The sequence below is a fragment of the Podarcis gaigeae genome (genome assembly GCF_964106915.1).
Source record: "Podarcis gaigeae genome assembly, chromosome: 8".
Classification (NCBI taxonomy): domain Eukaryota; kingdom Metazoa; phylum Chordata; class Lepidosauria; order Squamata; family Lacertidae; genus Podarcis; species Podarcis gaigeae.
Genome location: NC_139684.1, coordinates 24544737 through 24562696, shown reverse-complemented (window position 1 = coordinate 24562696; position 17960 = coordinate 24544737). Strand labels below are relative to the sequence as shown.

The following is a 17960-nucleotide window of genomic DNA, read 5'->3' as shown; positions in this document are numbered from 1 at the left end:
TTAGATCTCATAAAACATGAGCTATAAAAATCGGTCCCAAGGACCTTTGAAATAAAGTCTGAGTAAAATTGGTGAAGCAGCAAAAGTTTATTGATTACAAAAACATAGCTGCAAGAATGGGTGTCCAAAGGAGGCACATCTCAGGTCAGTACAATGCAGGCATTTATCCTTTCATGGAGCACAAAGTTTCTTCCTCTGCCTGCCCACTGGGCAGGGGCCTGCAAAAGTCACAGCCTATCACGACTGCCTAATTAAAATACTAAATTCTCCTCCTTGTTTACATCTCACCCTCTCCAGACCCTCGGCACCCAATCCTCATGAATATCATTGTACAAATATGGTCAAAAGTCCCTTAACATTTGTCTATTTACATAAGTATTCTAACCACAAGTTGTTCTAGTTACACGTGTTACACCACTATTTGTTTCAAATGCAAGCATAAACGAGTTTTATATCTTATGAAGCCAAAAGGGCAAACCACATTTTGACCACCAGCTGTTCTAATCACAGGTGCAAACAGGCTTCGTGTCTAGGTCCCAACCACAGGCTATGTGACTTACGAACTTTTTAACCACAAATTTTGGCTAAATATGTGTTATCTGTTATCTTGTGACCTATCAGTCTCAGCATTCTTTCAGCAGTTGCAGTTCCATTATCTTAAAAGACAATATACCTTGATATTCCTTACATAAAACCCCAGTTTTAAAACAGCTGCTTTGAGAGCCAGTTCATTTCCGGGCTCGATTCAGGGGGCTCAGGTAATAATAATAATAATAATAATAATAATAATAATAATAATAATAATTTATACCCCGCCCATCTGGCTGAGTTTCCCCAGCCACTCTGGGCGGCTCCCAATCAAGTGTTAAAAACAGTACAGTGTTACATATTAAAAACTTCCCTGAACAGGGCCGCCTTAAGATAGGGCTGCCTTAAGGTTAGTGCTTAAAGCCCTAAACGACTCAGGAACCCTATACCTTAAAATCTGTTTCCTTCCCTACAGACCCTGTCAGGTGCTAAGGTTGCCAGAGGCAGCTCCCTTGGTTGTTCCACAACCCTTTGATGAGCATCTCTTAGCGTACGTTATGGTGTAGGAAAGGAAACATCTGAGTGGGGGATGAAGCACAGAAGAAAAGCTCTCCAGTGGTCTCCTCCAAAAAAAAAAAAAAAAACCATAACTGAAGTACTGCCATCCCTGGAATCTGCCCCCATTCAGGGAAGGTGAGTGGAAAACAAAATAGGTAGCCAAGTTCAAAGCGAGTTAGTTTAAAACGATTAACTGGAAAAACCAGGAATAAGTAAGGTTTACTTGTATTGTTTTAGTAATAGTAAAAACTCTAGTTGGTGAGTGATTCTTGCCTCCCTGCTTTTATTCTGGGTTGTTTAACTAATTATGGTATCTTGTTGTTATAATTATTGTATTTTCAGCCAGTTTTAAACTGCTGGTCTATGACCATAATAAGCTGATTGATTGAGGAATAAGTAAGGTTTAATGCAGTTCTATTCTGCAGTTTTGATTGACACCAGAAGACTGAACATAGAAAGGAGATCTACAAAGTAGATCAAGATATACAGTATTAGATTTCTGGGTGATCTGCAGGATAGCGGCATGGGCTTCTGGGCAAGTAAAACTGCAAGTTAAATAAGAGCAATAATTTATCCCATTCTTTACTTGAAAAAACATGTGTATTGCTTGTGCTGCAAGCGTCTTATTTATTTTATATATTTTCTCTAACCAATACAAAGAAAAAGAAAAAAAGCTGAACCAACCTGTGCAAGAAGGGGAAGACATTTCAGGCAAAGGAAGGGAGAGGAAAATTGAATATGGAATAGGAATGCAGATAGCCATTTTAAAATATTGTGTATTTCAAATAATGAAATCTAAAATATAAATAAACTTTCAAACACATTGTGGTGTATGATACTTTCTATTTTCTTTATCTCCAGTTCAGCTGTTAGTTTAAGTTCACAGTCCTCAATAATTTCAAATCAATAAAATCACTGGAAGAAATGAAGTTTACTTACAGCAGATGAATGATTGTGTTTGGGAGATGTTAGCAACGATTATTATTTTTTAAATAGACAGTTCAAAAGACTCTGGGACAACAATCCAAATTTATAATTCTAGGGAAATTAAGATACCTATGCAAATGCTCCAATATTTTTATCAGCAGTAACTGATGGTAGGGATTTTTTCCCTGTTTATTGAAAAGGAGAATGCTTTGTCTTGCAAGAGAAACTGTGGGTTTTAAGTTTTGCTTATTCATTTATCTACTTCATTGGGATATTTATGTATGTTAAATGGTGTTACTTCTATACAGATGTGCAGTTCGATAGGTTTGCTAAACCTTTTCATTGTAAGGGTCTGAGAACTAGATCTAATGTGTTTGATTAACAGCCCCATTTGCCTAACCCACCCTGCAGGGTTTCTATGAGGCTAAACCATTGGAAAGCTGTGCAATGATATTCCCTTTCATTGCAACTTCTTCTGCCTCTTGTAAGGTAAGTGGGAGGTAGACCTTTAGCTTATCTGACAAGAGCAAGAAGGAGAGCACTAATTATCTGTTACAAATGAACACACCTTACATTACCAAATCCTCATCTCATAAAATTGCAACCAGCATTGCTCCTGTGCCATGTAAACCCATTCAAGTTAAACAAAACAACTAACTTGGATCTGTTCATTTCGGGCCCACTGAATTGAATGCAACCTATATTCACAGGTCATGCCAAAAACATTACTCTTCCTCTGGATTCATGGCATGTGTTGGATATGTCCCATCTTTACCTCATTGTTTTGTTAAGATGGTGTAACAGCCTTACCTCTTGGCAACTCCTTCTTAATAGGCTTATATTTCAATCCAGATAGTCCAGGCTATCTTCCTCACTGTTGCATTATAAAACCAGTTTGGGAGGCTGGGGAGTCCGATCACATACCAATGGATGTTGACTCCTTCCAGCTGCAGCAAATCATTCCTATGATTTCTACAGACTTCCTAACGTCTAGGGTTGTGTTGGAGGCACAAGATTCCACTTTCCTCCCACTAAGACCCTTCCCCTTATTGCCCCAAATGAGGTCAATAGAGAAGTTTTTCTCCAACCCTTTCACATACAGAGGTGTGGCACAGTTGATAAGAAACTAGCATCCATACCCTCACCCTTTGTCCCGCTTCCTTATATATCACAATTCTAGGTTCAATATCTACTACTCTTTCCAAAGTGGGACTCCATTGCCTGCAAGACTGTTATGAAAACAATGTGTCACTTACAGGCTCACAACTCTTGGAACACCTGGAAGATTCAGGAATGCATTGGTTCGTACCCACCAATTTATCAGCCTCTTAAAAGACCGTCTTGTGCACAGTATAACTACTGTAGCCCTGAAACCTTCAGAATATCTAGAAATAGAAGCACCCAGAAAGGCAAGGTCTCTGTCATATATTCCCTGCTGATACAATCCAGTTCTTTCCACTTATATTTGAAATCAGTGTAGGCAAACATTAAGATTCAGAATGGTTTATGACAGGCATCCCCAACCTTTGGCCCTGCAGATGTTTTGGACTACAATTCCCATCATCCCAGACCACTGGGCCTGTTAGCTAGGGATCATGGGAGTTGTAGGGCAAAACATCTGGAGGGCTGCAGATTGCGGATGCCTGGTTTAAGATCTTTCTTTTTAAAAATGATTTTCATTTATGTACATTTCAATAGTAATTTAACAATAATTCAGACATTTCAAATCTCGACTTCCTTCCTCTTCTTTCTGCGGTTCGTTTTTTTTAATCACCATTCCCTGCATATTCTAAGTTATATTAAATCATTATTTTATTCATCTACTGTGTGGACAGGCAGAGTCCCCCTAACATGAAGCGACCTCTGAGCAGAATAATGACTCAAGACAACATGCTATGGGATTAAAATTGGCCACAACTTTATTAAGTTTCAGATGTAGGGAGACCTTGGGTCAGGCATTGGGTGTTTATACTTCCCAGTCCCCAGCCAAGGATCTGGGAGACTTCAGGGTTATCCAGAATGTGTGGGGATTGGGCTGGCTCTGGAGAACATATGTTCAAGCAGAGAGAGCCCCCACCCCCGTTTCACTGCCTTTGGAGGGGAGAGCAATGACAACCTCTTGGTGTATGGCCAATGCCTCCTCCTCAAGACCCCTTTAACGGGGAACCCTGGTATCACCACCACAAGGGAGGCATGGGTCGCAACTTCCTGCCCCCCCCCCATTTAGGAAGATAGACTAAAGGATTCCGCCCAAGACCTGAAACCACCAAAGTTGTGACGTTTTGTTACGGGGAAGGCAAAACCTGCCAAGGCAGGAAAATTCTTTTCCAGCCCTTCAACAGTGACCCTGATGTAGCAGCTCCTGCATACCTGGGGAGAAGAGGTTAACCTGCGAAAGAAGACTTAACTGAGGGAGGGGAGGGTGGGAGAAGTTGTGGAGCCGACTGCTGCTTTGCAGGTAAGATTCACCTTCTGTTGTGTGGACAGGACGGTCCCTCCCCTTACCTGGCCAATTCCCTGGCAATGCCTCCCCAGGTGGGATTGGGCCATTGGCTGAGGTAGGAGGAGACCTCCAGGTATCCAGCCTGGGGAGTATGAAACCAGCCTAAACTACCAGGAGTCACACTGGGATCCAGGGGGCTGCGTGCGACCACGCAAAAGGAGCCCCCATTTGATGTGGGAGCAGTCATTTTCATATATCTATACAGTGGTACCTCTGGATACACACACCTCTGGTTGCGTATCCTTCAGGATGCAAACGCGGCAAACCCAGAAGTAGTTTTCTGGGTTTCACCATGCGCGCATGTGCAGAAGTGCTCTACAGTGCTCTACCGCACTGCGCGCATACGCAGAAACAGCACCTCCGGAGCTCCGGAACGTATCCTGTGCGCAACTGGAAGTACCACTGTATTTTTTTTCAAACTGCAGCTTGTCACAGTAGTCATGCCAATGTTTTTTTTTCCTCTTTTCAATTTGTTTGCAAATATTCAATATACCATTTCCATTCATTTATAAAAAGTTTACTATCCTGATTTCATATTCTTACGGTAAGTTTTTCCATTCCTGCATAGTCCATAGGTTTTTCTTCTTTTGTCGGGGTTCCATCATCTTTCCATTTTGGGGGCAAATAACATTCTCACAGATTTTCCAAGCAGAAGCTAGAAAAGAAAGGCAGCACAACTTAGGTTCCAAAGATGACAAAAGTTTCAGATTTATTTGCATAGAAACACAAATATGGCCAAGGACAATGTTTCCCCCAAAAAGCTTGATCTCCGCTTTTGGTTAGCACATCGTGCTCAGAATGGTGTAAATCCCTAAGTAGGCCATTTGAAATAGGCCCGGTGTCTTCCGCTAGCAGTAGTGGTAGATTTGGGACTCTCAAATTTCAGCGGCACCATGTGCAATGCTAAAATTCGGCGCCTCCTGCCTCTTGCACTCCCAGTGCAGCTGAACCAATTTTGCTGCCCTATAACCACCTCTGCCAGCAGATTCTCCCTACACTGCCCTTCTAAGACCCTACATGTGTGGAAGGATGCACAAGGGCCAGGATAGACTTGGAAGGGACCTTGAGGAACATCTAGTTGGACAGATGCAAGGCGGGGGGGGGGGGGGGGAATCTTCCCAATCAACCAGAGGATTTAGTGTCACAATGCAAAAGCAATGCAATGCAGTTTGAAAGTTCAATACAAACCATTTACATACATAACTGAACACACAATTGCATTTATTTATTTATTCAGAAGAAAGAATAGCATTGCATAAGAAATTCCTGGAAAAACAAGGGTGTGATCAATTGCTACAGAATTGTGACGCCAGAAGTTGGAATTGCATGACAGCAGAGAAAATAGTTGCCAGGAATCAGCCGGTTATTCAGTCCCTCCAAGGCTTCTCAGGAAGGAAGATGGATCTCTCCACAGTGATGCTGACGTTTGTGATCTGCTTCCTGCTTTCCCTGGTGGTGCTCATTTATCGTGATGTCCGAAGAACAGATCTCCCTCCAGGGATCGATGGACCTTTCAAACTCTTCCTAATCTCCATTATGTTACACTCATCCTTGCGTATGGTAAGTTGGATGGACTTTGAACCTGGAGTTTCTGTGGGGCAGCTCAGTCGCTAGAGCATGAGACTCTTAATCTCAAGGTTATCTGCTCGAGCCCCTCGTTGGGCAAAATATTCCTGCATTGCAGGGGGTTGGACTAGATGGCCCTTGTGGTCCCTTCCAGTTCTACAAATTCTATGATTCTGCTATTTTTTTAGTTGCATGGGGGCTGGCCAGCCAGGAATGGTTCAAACAGGCAACATGTTTTAGGAGGTGCAACCCCACCCACCCCATCATAGAAAAATGGAATTGTAGAGTTGGAAGGGACCACAAACCCAAGCACCACTCTGCAAGGCAGGAATCTTTCACCAAATGTGGAACTGGAACCCAGGACCCTAGGATTAAGAATCTCATGCTCTATCTACTGAGCTAGCCAGCCTGAAGGATTCATGTATTATAACTAGTAACGGTAAAGGTACCCCTGCCCGTACGGGCCAGTCGTGTCCGACTCTAGGGTTGTGCGCCCATCTCACTTAAGAGGCCGGGGGCCAGCGCTGTCCGGAGACACTTCCGGGTCACGGGGCCAGCGTGACAAAGCTGCTCTGGCGAGCCGGCACCAGCGCAGCACACGGAAACACCGTTTACCTTCCTGCTAGAAAGCGGTGCCTATTTATCTACTTGCACTTTAGGGGTGCTTTCGAACTGCTAGGTGGGCAGGAGCTGGGACCGAAGACAGGAGCTCACCCCGCCACGGGGATTCGAACTGCCGACCATGCGATCTGCAAGCCCTAGGTGCTGAGGTTTTACCCACAGCGCCACCTGCGTCCCACAATTTATAACTATTATAACAATTTATAACAATTATAACTAGAGATCTGTGCAAAAAACCATCTCCCAAATTTCCAGTTCTATTTGTGAGCGCTTGTTTGTGGAAGGACATCTCTCTCCTCCACAGTTCAAATACAGTGTTGATCATCAATGTGACTTCTGGAGGATGCTTTGTGCTACGACTTCTAGCATCCCCAGCTAGCAGGACCATGCTGCCAAAGACTGTCCCACGCAGTGGCATAGCGTGGGTTGCGAGCATCTGGCGCCATATGTGGGGTGAGGTGGGGACTATGGAGCTGCCTAACAGTGTCCGCATCACCCAAGAGATCACAGCCTCAGAAACAAGAGAAGAAGATTCTCTCTGCTATCTGGAAAGTCACACAAAGAAGCCATTTTCAACAGAGCCCAATGACAGAAGTATGCAGCTGTATTTAGGCAGCACCGGGTGTTGAAATTTTGCACCCAGGGTAACCGCACCTGAGGCCTCACCCCACGTTATGCCATTAGTCATGCAGTTCTTTTTTGGGGCTCATCCACCTTTCTGCTTGTCCATTGCCTAAAAAGCAGTCGTTTCCCACTTTCCCCACACTATCCGAAAGTTTTGCCTTTGTCTCACCGCTTTCAGCTGATTCCCTGGTGGCCCGCTGGAATGCAGAGTTAACCAGGGCTATTGACTGTTTGGCTCCGAAGCGCCCTCTCCAATAGCATGGAGCCTGGACAGCCCCGTGGTTTTCCCTGGAGCTGAGGGCGATGAAACCATCGTTGAGACGGCTAGAGCGCCGGTGGTGGAAAACTCATTCTGAATCAGACCGGACATGGGCTAGAGCTCAACGTCGAGCCTACCAATTAGCAATGGCGACGGCGAAGAGCGCCTTCTTTGCTGCCTCCATGGCATCTGTAGAAAACAGCAGCAGGAGACTTTTTCAGGTGGTTCGCAACCTATCGGAACCACCTGCACCACCGGGGCCTGGTAGGGACCCCAAGATCTCCTGCAATGCTGTTGCAATTTTTTTTTTTGCAGATATTTCGCTCAGATTCAGAAGGAGGTAGACTCCACTGTGGGAGCAGGGCCAGGGCAGGAGAGTGCTAGAGTTCTGTCTGGTCCTGTTACATGGGATCAATTCCAATCTGTTACCTCCGAGGATGTGGACAGGCTGCTTGGACGAGTGAAACCAACCACCTGTCTCCTTGATCCTTGCCCATCCTGGGTGATAAAAATGAGCCGGGAAGGGCTGGGCGATGGGCTCTGCAGGGTGGTGAATGCTTCCCTCTGTGAGGGAGCCTTCCCAGACCTGCTGAAAGAGGCAGTCATTAAACCGCTTCTTAAAAAAACATCTTTAGACCCAGCCAATTTGGCCAACTATAGCCCAGTCTCAAATCTACCATTCTTGGGCAAGGTGATTGAGCGGGTGGTTGCCGAACAACTCCAAGCATGCCTGGAGGATGCGGACCATTTGGATCCCTTCCAATCGGGATTCAGGCCTCACCATGGGACTGAAACTGCCTTGGTCGTGCTGGTTGATGATCTCCGGTGGGCTAGGGACAAAGGTGAGAGCTGTTTCCTAGTTCTGCTGGATCTCTCAGCGGCCTTTGACACCATCAATCATAACATCCTTCTGGACTGTCTAGAGGGTCTGGGAGCTGGGGGCACTGTTATACGGTGGTTCCGCTCCTTTCTCCTGGGACGTGTCCAGAAAGTGGTGGGGGGGGATGAGTGTTCAGATCCCTGGGCTCTCACTTGTGGGGTGCCTCAGGGTTCCGTCCTCTCCCCCATGCTTTTTAATATCTATATGAAGCCGCTGGGAGAGATCATCAGGGGGTTTGGACTGGGTGTTCATCAGATGACACCCAGCTCTACCTCTCCTTTAAATCAGAACCAGTGAAGGTCCTGTCTGAGTGCCTGGAGGCGGTTGGAGGATGGATGGCGGCTAACAGATTGAGGTTGAATCCTGACAAGACAGAAGTACTGTTTTGGGGGGACAGGGAGCGGGTGGGTGTGGGGGATTTCCTGGTCCTGAATGGGGTACCTGTGCCCCTGAAGGACCAGGTGCGCAGCCTGGGAGTCATTTTGGACTCTCAGCTGTCCATGGAGGCATAGGTTAACTCTGTGTCCAGGGCAGTTGTCTACCAGCTCCACCTGGTACGCAGGCTAAGACCCTACCTGCCCGCAGACGGTCTCGCCAGAGTGGTGCATGCTCTAGTTATCTCCCGCTTGGACTACTGCAACGCGCTCTACGTGGGGCTACCTTTGAAGGTGACCCAGAAACTGCAATTAATCCAGAATGCGGCAGCTAGACTGGTGACTGGGAGTGGCCACCGGGACCACATAACACTGGTTCTGAGAGATCTGCATTGGCTCCCAGTACGTTTCCGAGCATGATTCAAAGTATTGGTGTTGACCTTTAAAGCCCTAAATGGCCTCGGTCCTGTATACCTGAAGGAGCATCTCCACTCCCATCGTTCAGCCCGGACACTGAGATCCAGTGCCGAGGGCCTTCTGGCGGTTCCCTCATTGCGAGAAGTGAGGCTACAGGGAACCAGACAGAGGGCCTTCTCGGTAGTGGCGCCCGCCCTGTGGAAGACCCTCCCATCAGATGTCAAAGAGATAGACAATTACCTGACATTCAGAAGACATCTTAAGGCAGCCCTGTTCAGGGAAGTTTTTAATACATAACGCTGTACTGTTTTTAACACTTGATTGGGAGCTGCCCAGAGTGGCTGGGGAAACTCAGCCAGATGGGTGGGGTATAAATAATAAATTATTATTGTTGTTGTTGTTGTTGTTATTATTATTTCCCCCAGAAAACCTGAATGCTATTTCTTCCAATTCAGACATAAAGATTGGGTTTCTCTGGGGTGAGGGAGTGCCAGGGCAAATGCCCTTTGTTTGCTGAAAGCAGCTGTGCTCAGTGTCGTAGCGTGTGTGCCCAGGGGGTTGTGCCTCCAGGTGGACTGGGCCGCTGGGGATGAGTTGCGGGATCAGTTGTGCACTGGGGGCCCCCTTTGCCCTCGGGCACTTTCCCATACTACATCATGGGTCAATGACATGCATATTCCAACCATGCAAAAACCCTTGAGAAGAGTGCAGAGGATGACCAGTGAAGGAGGAGAGGCTGAGAGATGGGAAAATGGCCTAGGAAGAGATCTTGAGGGCCAGAAAGAGATTTAGAGGACTGCATTAAGCCCCTGAGCCAATGAATTTCCACTGCTGCCTGGACTGAATAACTCCAATAAGACAGCAAAAACAACAATACCCCACGGCAACAAATGCATGCCTGTATGATTTAATGTCACCATTAAAATGATGGTTCAGTCAGTAAAGCATGCGACTCGTAATCTCAGGGTCCTGAGTTTCAGCTCCATGTTGGGCAAAAGTGATCCTCATGGTCCTTTCCAACTTTATGATTCCAAACTTCTAACTTAATGGATTGAAGTGAACTCAGCAAGCAAAAAAGTGGGAAGGGTTCTGCTTCATCCACAAGTGTGGTCCTTTTGGACTAAAATGTGGACACCCCCCCCTCCAACCCAATACTTAATAGGCTTAACAAGTGGGTGTGATGCTGTTATGTGTTATGGCAGCCACAAACAAACATGCATGAATAAGTGGGAAATAGTATTGCCAGATCAAAATGTCAAAGAAAATGTTCACAATAAGGGTGAACAGTCTACATAACAAGGCAATCACAGTCCTTTGGAAGATGGGCTATTTATGGCAGAAACTGGAGGTAGGTTTCCAACCATTTCCCTGTTAAAAGATCTAAGGCTTTTAAATCTGCATAAGGCAGATATCCAACAGGTGCAACTATTCCATTACTGTATTGGAAAAATCAAGACCAATTGAATTCCCTGCTTGTTATACCATTGTTACAAGAAACTGGGGTGCTGAGCAAGAGGATGTGGCATGATAGCAGCTTTAAGTCTCCAACACCTATGCCAATGAGAAAGTCAACAGCTGCAGCCTACCACCCTGCAATTTAGGCAGGGGGAAGCGTGCAAAAGTGGGGTGTCTACATGTTAAAACCACAGTAACCAGCAAGAGAAGAAGGTGGGTTTGGTGACGGGGCTTGTGCACAGCAAGGGAGGGAGGCATGGGGTGTGTGTCTTGATTTTTCTAGCTTAGGTTTTAGTTTGATGATCCCATGCCTCCGCTAAAATCACCGGGCTTCCTTTCAGTAAAGGGGGTTCAGGTTTGCTACCACTCGCTCACTCAAGCGCTGCTGCTTCCAAGTAAGGATCGGAGCTTTGAAGCCCGCTCCTCTGCGCGCACGAACTCGGGACAACGGTTCTTGCTTCCTCCGAGTAAAAACACATACAGTCCCTAGCCGGTTAGGGTCCTCCTCCTCCCCTCTCTGCCAGTGGCGTAGCGTGGGTTGTCAGCACCCGGGGCAAGGCAAGTAATTTGCACCCCCTAACCCGTGGATTTGCGCCCCCTAACCCTAGCCCCCAGATGTTGCGCCCGGTGCGGCCGGCCCCCCCTGCACCCCCCACGCTATGCCACTGCTCTCTGCCTAGCAACTTCCCCTGTGGTTTTCCCTCCCACGGATCACCCCCTTGTGCAAGTGAATCAGCAGCCGGGGTGGGAAGGAGGTTCCCTCCATCCATGCGCGGGGTGCTCGGTGCGTCTTTGCGCGCGATGAAGTGAAGAGAGAAAGCGCCCTCTCGAGTTCTCTCTCCTCTTGCCCTTCTCTCCCGCCCCCTAAAAGGTGGGGATTGCCGAGATAGAGACGCTGCCCTGTCATCTTCTCATACAGAGGCTCCCTCCGACACGGGACCCACCTGTTTGCAGCTCATCTGCCTGCCCGCGGCGCGCTGGGAGATTCCAACGCCCCGCCAGCCACGGTTGCGTGGCGAGTGGCCAGCATCCCAGCCGGCTCCACCGGCTCTTCACTCTTAGCCCTCACCGCCGCCGCCGGGTGGACTCTCGCGTTGCGGTGCCTGGCCGCTGGATCATCCAGGCAGGGATTTCTGCAAGGGGCGTGCCTAGTTTGCGCCCCCCACCCATATTGCGCGCCCAGGGCAAGGGCTAGCTGATGGAGAATCTTCGGGGCGGGCGGACAAGAACGATACTCTGAGAAAAATTTGTCTCGCCTCTGATTAGAGGTGTGTGGGAGGTCACCTGGAGGCAGCAGTTGCTGCGGATGCAGCAATACCATTGCAACACCACGCAGAGATCTTGGAAGTGTGGGAATGTTCTGGGGTGCAGGAGAGGATATATTGACTAATTATATCCTTATCCAACTTGTGCTAACAAGTTCCCAAAATATCAGCAGAGTTTATAGACATTCCCCTTTAAGTACGCAACGGTAACGCTTGCACAGGTTCGCTAGAACCTCTATAATAATTACTCTGGTAATTTCCCCTTTGTTCCCTCTTAAAACACAAGACACGACACAGTCTTTGTAAAAGTATAAAAGAGTTTACTCACGTTCTGTTCACAATATGATCCCAGAAGGTAGGCAGGCTTAAAAAGGTTACATACACTTAGAAACTATCTTATAGGAAGATAGTACTGTCCTCTCTTGGCTGAGAGCCAAGAGGGCATGTTGCTCCTTCAGAAGATGAAGATGGCAGAGAGGCAAGAGGCAAGAGAGAGAGATGGCTGCCTGCCCTGTGATTTTATCATTTACCTGCACAGGTGAGGCCACACCCACCTCTGGTCACATGCGGAGGAAGTCCGTCCCCAGGAAGTTTACCTGCTTGCTGGACAGACATCCCTCCCCATGTTCAAACATGTACACTCTAGGAATGTTGTCATTGACTGCTCCTGTGTTTACATCCCACAGGAAGAAGGTAAGTGGTTTAAATAAAGCAACGCCGATGGAGTGTTGCAATGCCCTCGTGGAGATTATCCCGCACAGGTGTAAAGCAAAGAGCATCCGCCGGATGTCACTGTTCATTCATTTTTAAACTGAATGGGGAACAAAACAAATGAGCCCCAATCCGTCCCATTCAGATGACATATTAGAGTGATAGGGGCATTCAAATTGCACGACCCCCCTCCCCCCAAAAAAAAAATCTCCTGGAGTATCTCAACAGTTGTCAGTGATGAGAAAAATCCCTGTCCTCAGACTTGCAACCAAAATGAAATGACACAAAAGGTAAAGAGGCAGAGGGAGGAAGCAAGTTCGGAGATGTAGTAATCATATTTTCATACCAAAATGTCACAGAAGACATTACAGACTGCATAAAGCTGTCTGAGTCTCCCATTGAAACCAAAGGGAAAATGAAAACTAAGGGAGGGGGGAATGAAAACAAAGAGAACATTTAATGAATGCAATTGGAACAAATGGAAATGAAATCAATTAAATTTCTGAATGAATCAACGAAGCATTTCTCACCCCACACTACTCCTACAAACAGACCTTTCAAAAACCTTATTAAACTGAAAGCTAACTATGCTTGATACTAGCTTCTGTTGCTTTTTTGTTTTTTCCCAAACAGGGATCTATTTTGGAGATGTTGGGAATCTGTACAAAACCGACACTCCTTAAATGGAGTTCCTCTGCAATGCCAGCAGGGAGCGAGCCCAGATACACTATCGACACAAAATTTGACAATGTGACTGTGAGGATTTATCAGCCAAAGGGCCTATCCACAGGGCAGAGAGGAATTATCTACCTGTATGGAGGAGCTGGCTTATTCGGGAGCATAAGTGAGTCATTCTAATTTAACTTACAACTAGTGTGATCTGTGTGGGGCTTGATCTGGAAACTGCATCTCGTGCACGGTGCTGGGATCAGGTTGTTGAGTAGACCAACCGGACAAGCATATATTACACCTGTGCTGAAGCCACTGCACTGGCTGCTGATCAACTACCGGGGCATGTTCAAGTTCTTGTGGTTAAGATCAGGACAACTCAGGAGCAGGTTACCTGACAGGCCACTTATCCATTACTTAGGTCGTTTATGGAAATTCTAATCAGAGCACCGCATCCTGCAGAATATCCAGGGCCGGCCCTAGATATTTTGCCACCTGAGGCAAAGCAGAACATGGCACACACACCCAACGCCCTGCCACCTGCGGCAGCTGGAGGTGACCTGGGGAAGCCCCAGCCCACTGAAGGCAGTGGAGGAGAAAAAAGGAGGCTGGATAGGAGCAATGGCAGCAGCAGTATCCCTGCTCTTTCCAGGTGGTGCATGGGTGACAAGTGTTGGAGGCAGTGAGCAGCACACTCCTGGGGGACTTCCCAGCTCTCCCCAGCCTGCTGCCTGAGGAGACTGCCTCACCCAAGCCTAATGGGCTGGCTGGCTCTGAGAATATCATGGGGCAGTGTCCCTCAAAACAGGCATTTTCTGTTTGTTGTTCTCCCTGTACTGTGAAATCCCCTTCCCTCTTCCACACAGGAAGCAGCTACCAGCAGTTGCTACAGGCATCTTGTGAAGTCTGTTCCTTTTGCCCTGGCTTTCCCTGGCCCATGACTTTGACCCTGTAATTGGGGTTGCCATGTGTCCTCTTTTTCCAGGACATGTCCTCTTTTTAATGGGTAGAGATCCATATCGATCCATAGTTAAAAGTAGAAGTTGGCAAAAGTGTCCTCTTTTTTGCTCTTCAAGATATGGCAACCCATATGTTTCTAACCTTTTATATGTTTTTATGTTGCTACTCTACTGGTTTTAGGCTGTATTTTAACGTTTTGATGTTTTTCGTTTCCTTTTTGGACTGTACACTGCTCAGGGATTTTTGGAATATTAAGTGGTTTATAAATGCTTTCTAATTTTTTTAAATATATATATAAACATATTTTAAAGGAATTGGTGTGAAGAAAGAAGCTGTGATGGTAATGAAGGCATCATATGTAGCTTTGCAGTTGTCACTATAATTTAAATAAAGAGGTCATTTAGGCCGGAGAGAGATAAAGTAACCCTGAGAAGAAGAGTTCAATGTATATGGGGGGAAAACTATTCCACATTAGGTATCTGCTAATTATGTGCATTTCAGAAATGGATAAACAGATAAGATGATTTCACACACATGGTATCCTTTTTTCTATGTAGCTCAAGGTATAATTAATAAAGCACTCCTGATTAAATCCTATTCTTATCTCCTTACTTCCAGTCTCTTAGCACAATTGATGGATACAAAATTGGTACTATGGTGACCAGATTTCTAGCTAGTGAGAAAGGCGAGAAGCAAGTATTGCCAAATCGGTACCCTCCAGCCTTTGTGAATTACAACTCCTCCTGGACCATTAGGATAGCTGGGGCTGATGGAAGTTGTAATCCAATGACATCCAATGTAGTCCAATCTTTTCTATGAACTGCCCTGAGACCTCTGGCTACAGGGTTGGTATATAAACTCTAATAATAATAATAATAATAATAATAATAATAATAATAATAATAATCTGAAGGGCAACCCCTGGCTCAGAGAGTCAGAAGCCAGATATATTGGTTTGTAGTATAGTAGGAAGAAAAAAGAGGTACATGCAGGAAATGCCATGGGGAGGGAAACAATATTTGACAACGAGGGTATTAGTTTGACATGGGGCCTTGGGATCTGGATGGGTGGAAGGCTGGGTAAATAGGAAAGATGGGGATTCTCCTCTGGCTCAGATACAAACAAGTCACAAAGAAGACTTGGGGTTGCGTCGTACTCGTCTCACATCCACATTAATGTAGAAATGTGCATGCCATTGTGTAAAGTATTAATACACTGAAGGTCTTTCTAATATCCAGAAGCTTATCGGATGCTGTGCCACTACCTTTCCAGAGAAAGTGAATCAGTGCTTGTGTGTGTTGGGTAAGTCTACGTATTCCTGCATTCATCCTGGATATCCTGAACAGCTGATAAGGGTGGAAGCAGGTGACACCCCCCAAAAAAAAATTACTCCCAAAAGCAGTGGGGGGGATTTGCCACTAGATGGTACAGAGTTAGCCAATGCAGTGTCCTCCAGGTGTTGTTAAATGCCAAGTCCCATCAACCCCAGACAGCATGATTTATGGTCTGGGCTTATGTGAGTTGTCGTATGAGTTGTTGTGCGTGTGGGGCTGCAAGCAAGGGAGGGACTGCCATACATTGGGGGTGGCAGTGTGACAAGCTTACTGGGTTTGGGCAAATTACTTTTGATGTCGTTTCCCATCTTGGTCTATCCCTGAATGCAACCCCTGCTCCAGCCCTTCTGCCACTAGATCCTGATCTTGATGCTCCCATTATACATAAACCGCTGCCCATTTCCCAATGGAAAGATCTCAAAGGTCCATCTATGATGGGATAGCAAGGAGAAGTCTGAGGTTTGGCTCTCTTCAAGTATCTTACATAGCACAGAAGGGTGCTGAGAGGCCAAAGTAACATGACCCTTTTGACAAGGTGTAGATCAGCTGTGTGAACAGATGTCAGTGGCAGACCACCAGGCACACATACAGTTATATGGTGGAAACATGTATCTGACATATTGAATATTTTATGAAAGAATCCCATGCTCTAAGGCAGACACCATGTCTGCTGTGTAATTGCCAAGGGTGTAAAAATAATTTGCTCAGGATAGTAAATTTTAATTAGGCGAGCCTCTTTTGGTTTATGACTTGTGTACCACAGCAGTGCTAGAACCACAGCAGTGTTTACTGAAATTTAAAATTAAATTACATTGCGAAGTTGTTGACCTTTTGGAAGTTCATTAAGGCTTCCCATAAATATCTGGTTGGCCACTGTGAAAACTGGGTGCTGGACTAGAATGTCCCATAGCATGACCCATCAGTGCAGACATTACTCTATGCATTTTTCTACATGTCACTTGGATGGGGAACAGTCTGGTGTAGTGGTTAAAAGTGGTAGATTCGTAATCTGGTGAACCGGGTTCGCATCTCCGCTCCTCCACATGCAGCTGCTGGGTGACCTTGGGCTAGTCACACTTCTTTGAAGTCTCTCAGCCCCACTCACCTCACAGAGTGTTTGTTGTGGGGGAGGAAGGGAAAGGAGAATGTTAGCCGCTTTGAGACTCCTTCGGGTAGTGATAAAGTGGGGTATCAAATCCAAACTCTTCTTCTTCTTCTTCTTCCTACCAAAGTTGGAGAAGGGCAGATTCCAAACGCTGACTATCTTTTATTTCACATATTGTTTTAGAAAGTGTGAACTAGACTGGTTTGTCTTCAACTAAAATTAGGATTGACTTTCTCCCCTGCCCCTTCTCTCCATCATCTTCTAGGCAACGTTTGGCTCCTAAGCACCGCTGTCCTACACAAATCATGGACTGCATCACCGCCACTGAATACTTTTTGAAAAATGCAAGTGATTATGGGGTAGACCCTCATCGTATTGTCATTGCTGGTGACAGCACTGGGGCTGGAATTGTTCCCCTTGTCTGTCAACATCTGTTAACGAGAAAGGATCTCCCAAAGGTCAGAGCCCAGATCCTGCTCTACCCAAATATTCAAACACTGGACTACAACTTGCCATCTTATCAGCAAAACCGAAATGTCCCCATCCTGTTCACAAAATGGACTGTTGAATTTGACCTCAGGTTTATGAATGTGAAGCTAGCATATTTGGACCAAGTCCTGAAGGGGGCCCATGTTTCCGAAGAAATGAAGATGAAATACAAGAAATGGATCCATGCAGATCATATCCCGGATGAGTTTAAAGTCAGGGGCTACAAACCACCCCCGCCAGTCCCGTTTTCAAAGGAGCTGCACGAAATGATGAAGCTTTCTTTTGATCCCAAGCACTGTGCTCTTCTGGTGGAAGATGACATTGTGTGTCAGCTCCCCGAGACATTTATGTTAACCTGCGAGTATGATGTGCTTAGGGATGATGGACTGCTTTACAAAAAACGGTTGGAGGACAACGGTGTGCCCGTAACTTGGCACCATGCAAAGGAAGGATTCCATGGGATTCTAAGTTCAGTGGATTGGTTCTTTGAATGGCCATGTGCAAGGGTGGCAGCAGAACATGTAACAAGCTTCATAAAACGATTCTGATCAAAAATCTGTTCTCTATCCCGCATAAAGACCTTTCATTTTACTGCATGCAGTGCACTTGAAGAAAATGTTATGAAAATGATGTACATATTGTATTTAACACCAGCTAAATTGGCTAAAGTGTACAAGACAAGAACTAACGAGTGCTGGAAATGTAAGGGAAGGGA

At 46.0% G+C, this 17960-nt stretch overlaps 1 protein-coding gene across 1 annotated transcript; it reads left to right on the top strand.

The window, feature by feature from the left end:
• Positions 1–5825: 5825 nt before the first annotated feature.
• LOC310850781 (arylacetamide deacetylase-like 4) lies at positions 5826–17959 on the top strand. Its single transcript, XM_083752720.1, has 4 exons — positions 5826–6076; positions 13322–13532; positions 15556–15619; positions 17022–17959. The coding sequence occupies exons 1-4, from the start codon at positions 5843–5845 to the stop codon at positions 17791–17793; spliced, it is 1281 nt and encodes a 426-aa protein (XP_083608846.1). The 5' UTR covers positions 5826–5842; the 3' UTR covers positions 17794–17959.
• The last annotated feature ends 1 nt before the right edge of the window (position 17960 follows it).

Excerpts from the sequence above, each read along its gene's own strand:
- LOC310850781 (XM_083752720.1), top strand. The coding sequence starts at position 5,843 with ATGACAGCAGAGAAAATAGTTGCCAGGAATCAGCCGGTTATTCAGTCC. Across the intron at positions 6,077-13,321 it reads TACACTCATCCTTGCGTATG|GGATCTATTTTGGAGATGTT; the intron begins GTAAGTTGGATG and ends TTTCCCAAACAG. Across the intron at positions 15,620-17,021 it reads TCAGTGCTTGTGTGTGTTGG|GCAACGTTTGGCTCCTAAGC; the intron begins GTAAGTCTACGT and ends ATCATCTTCTAG.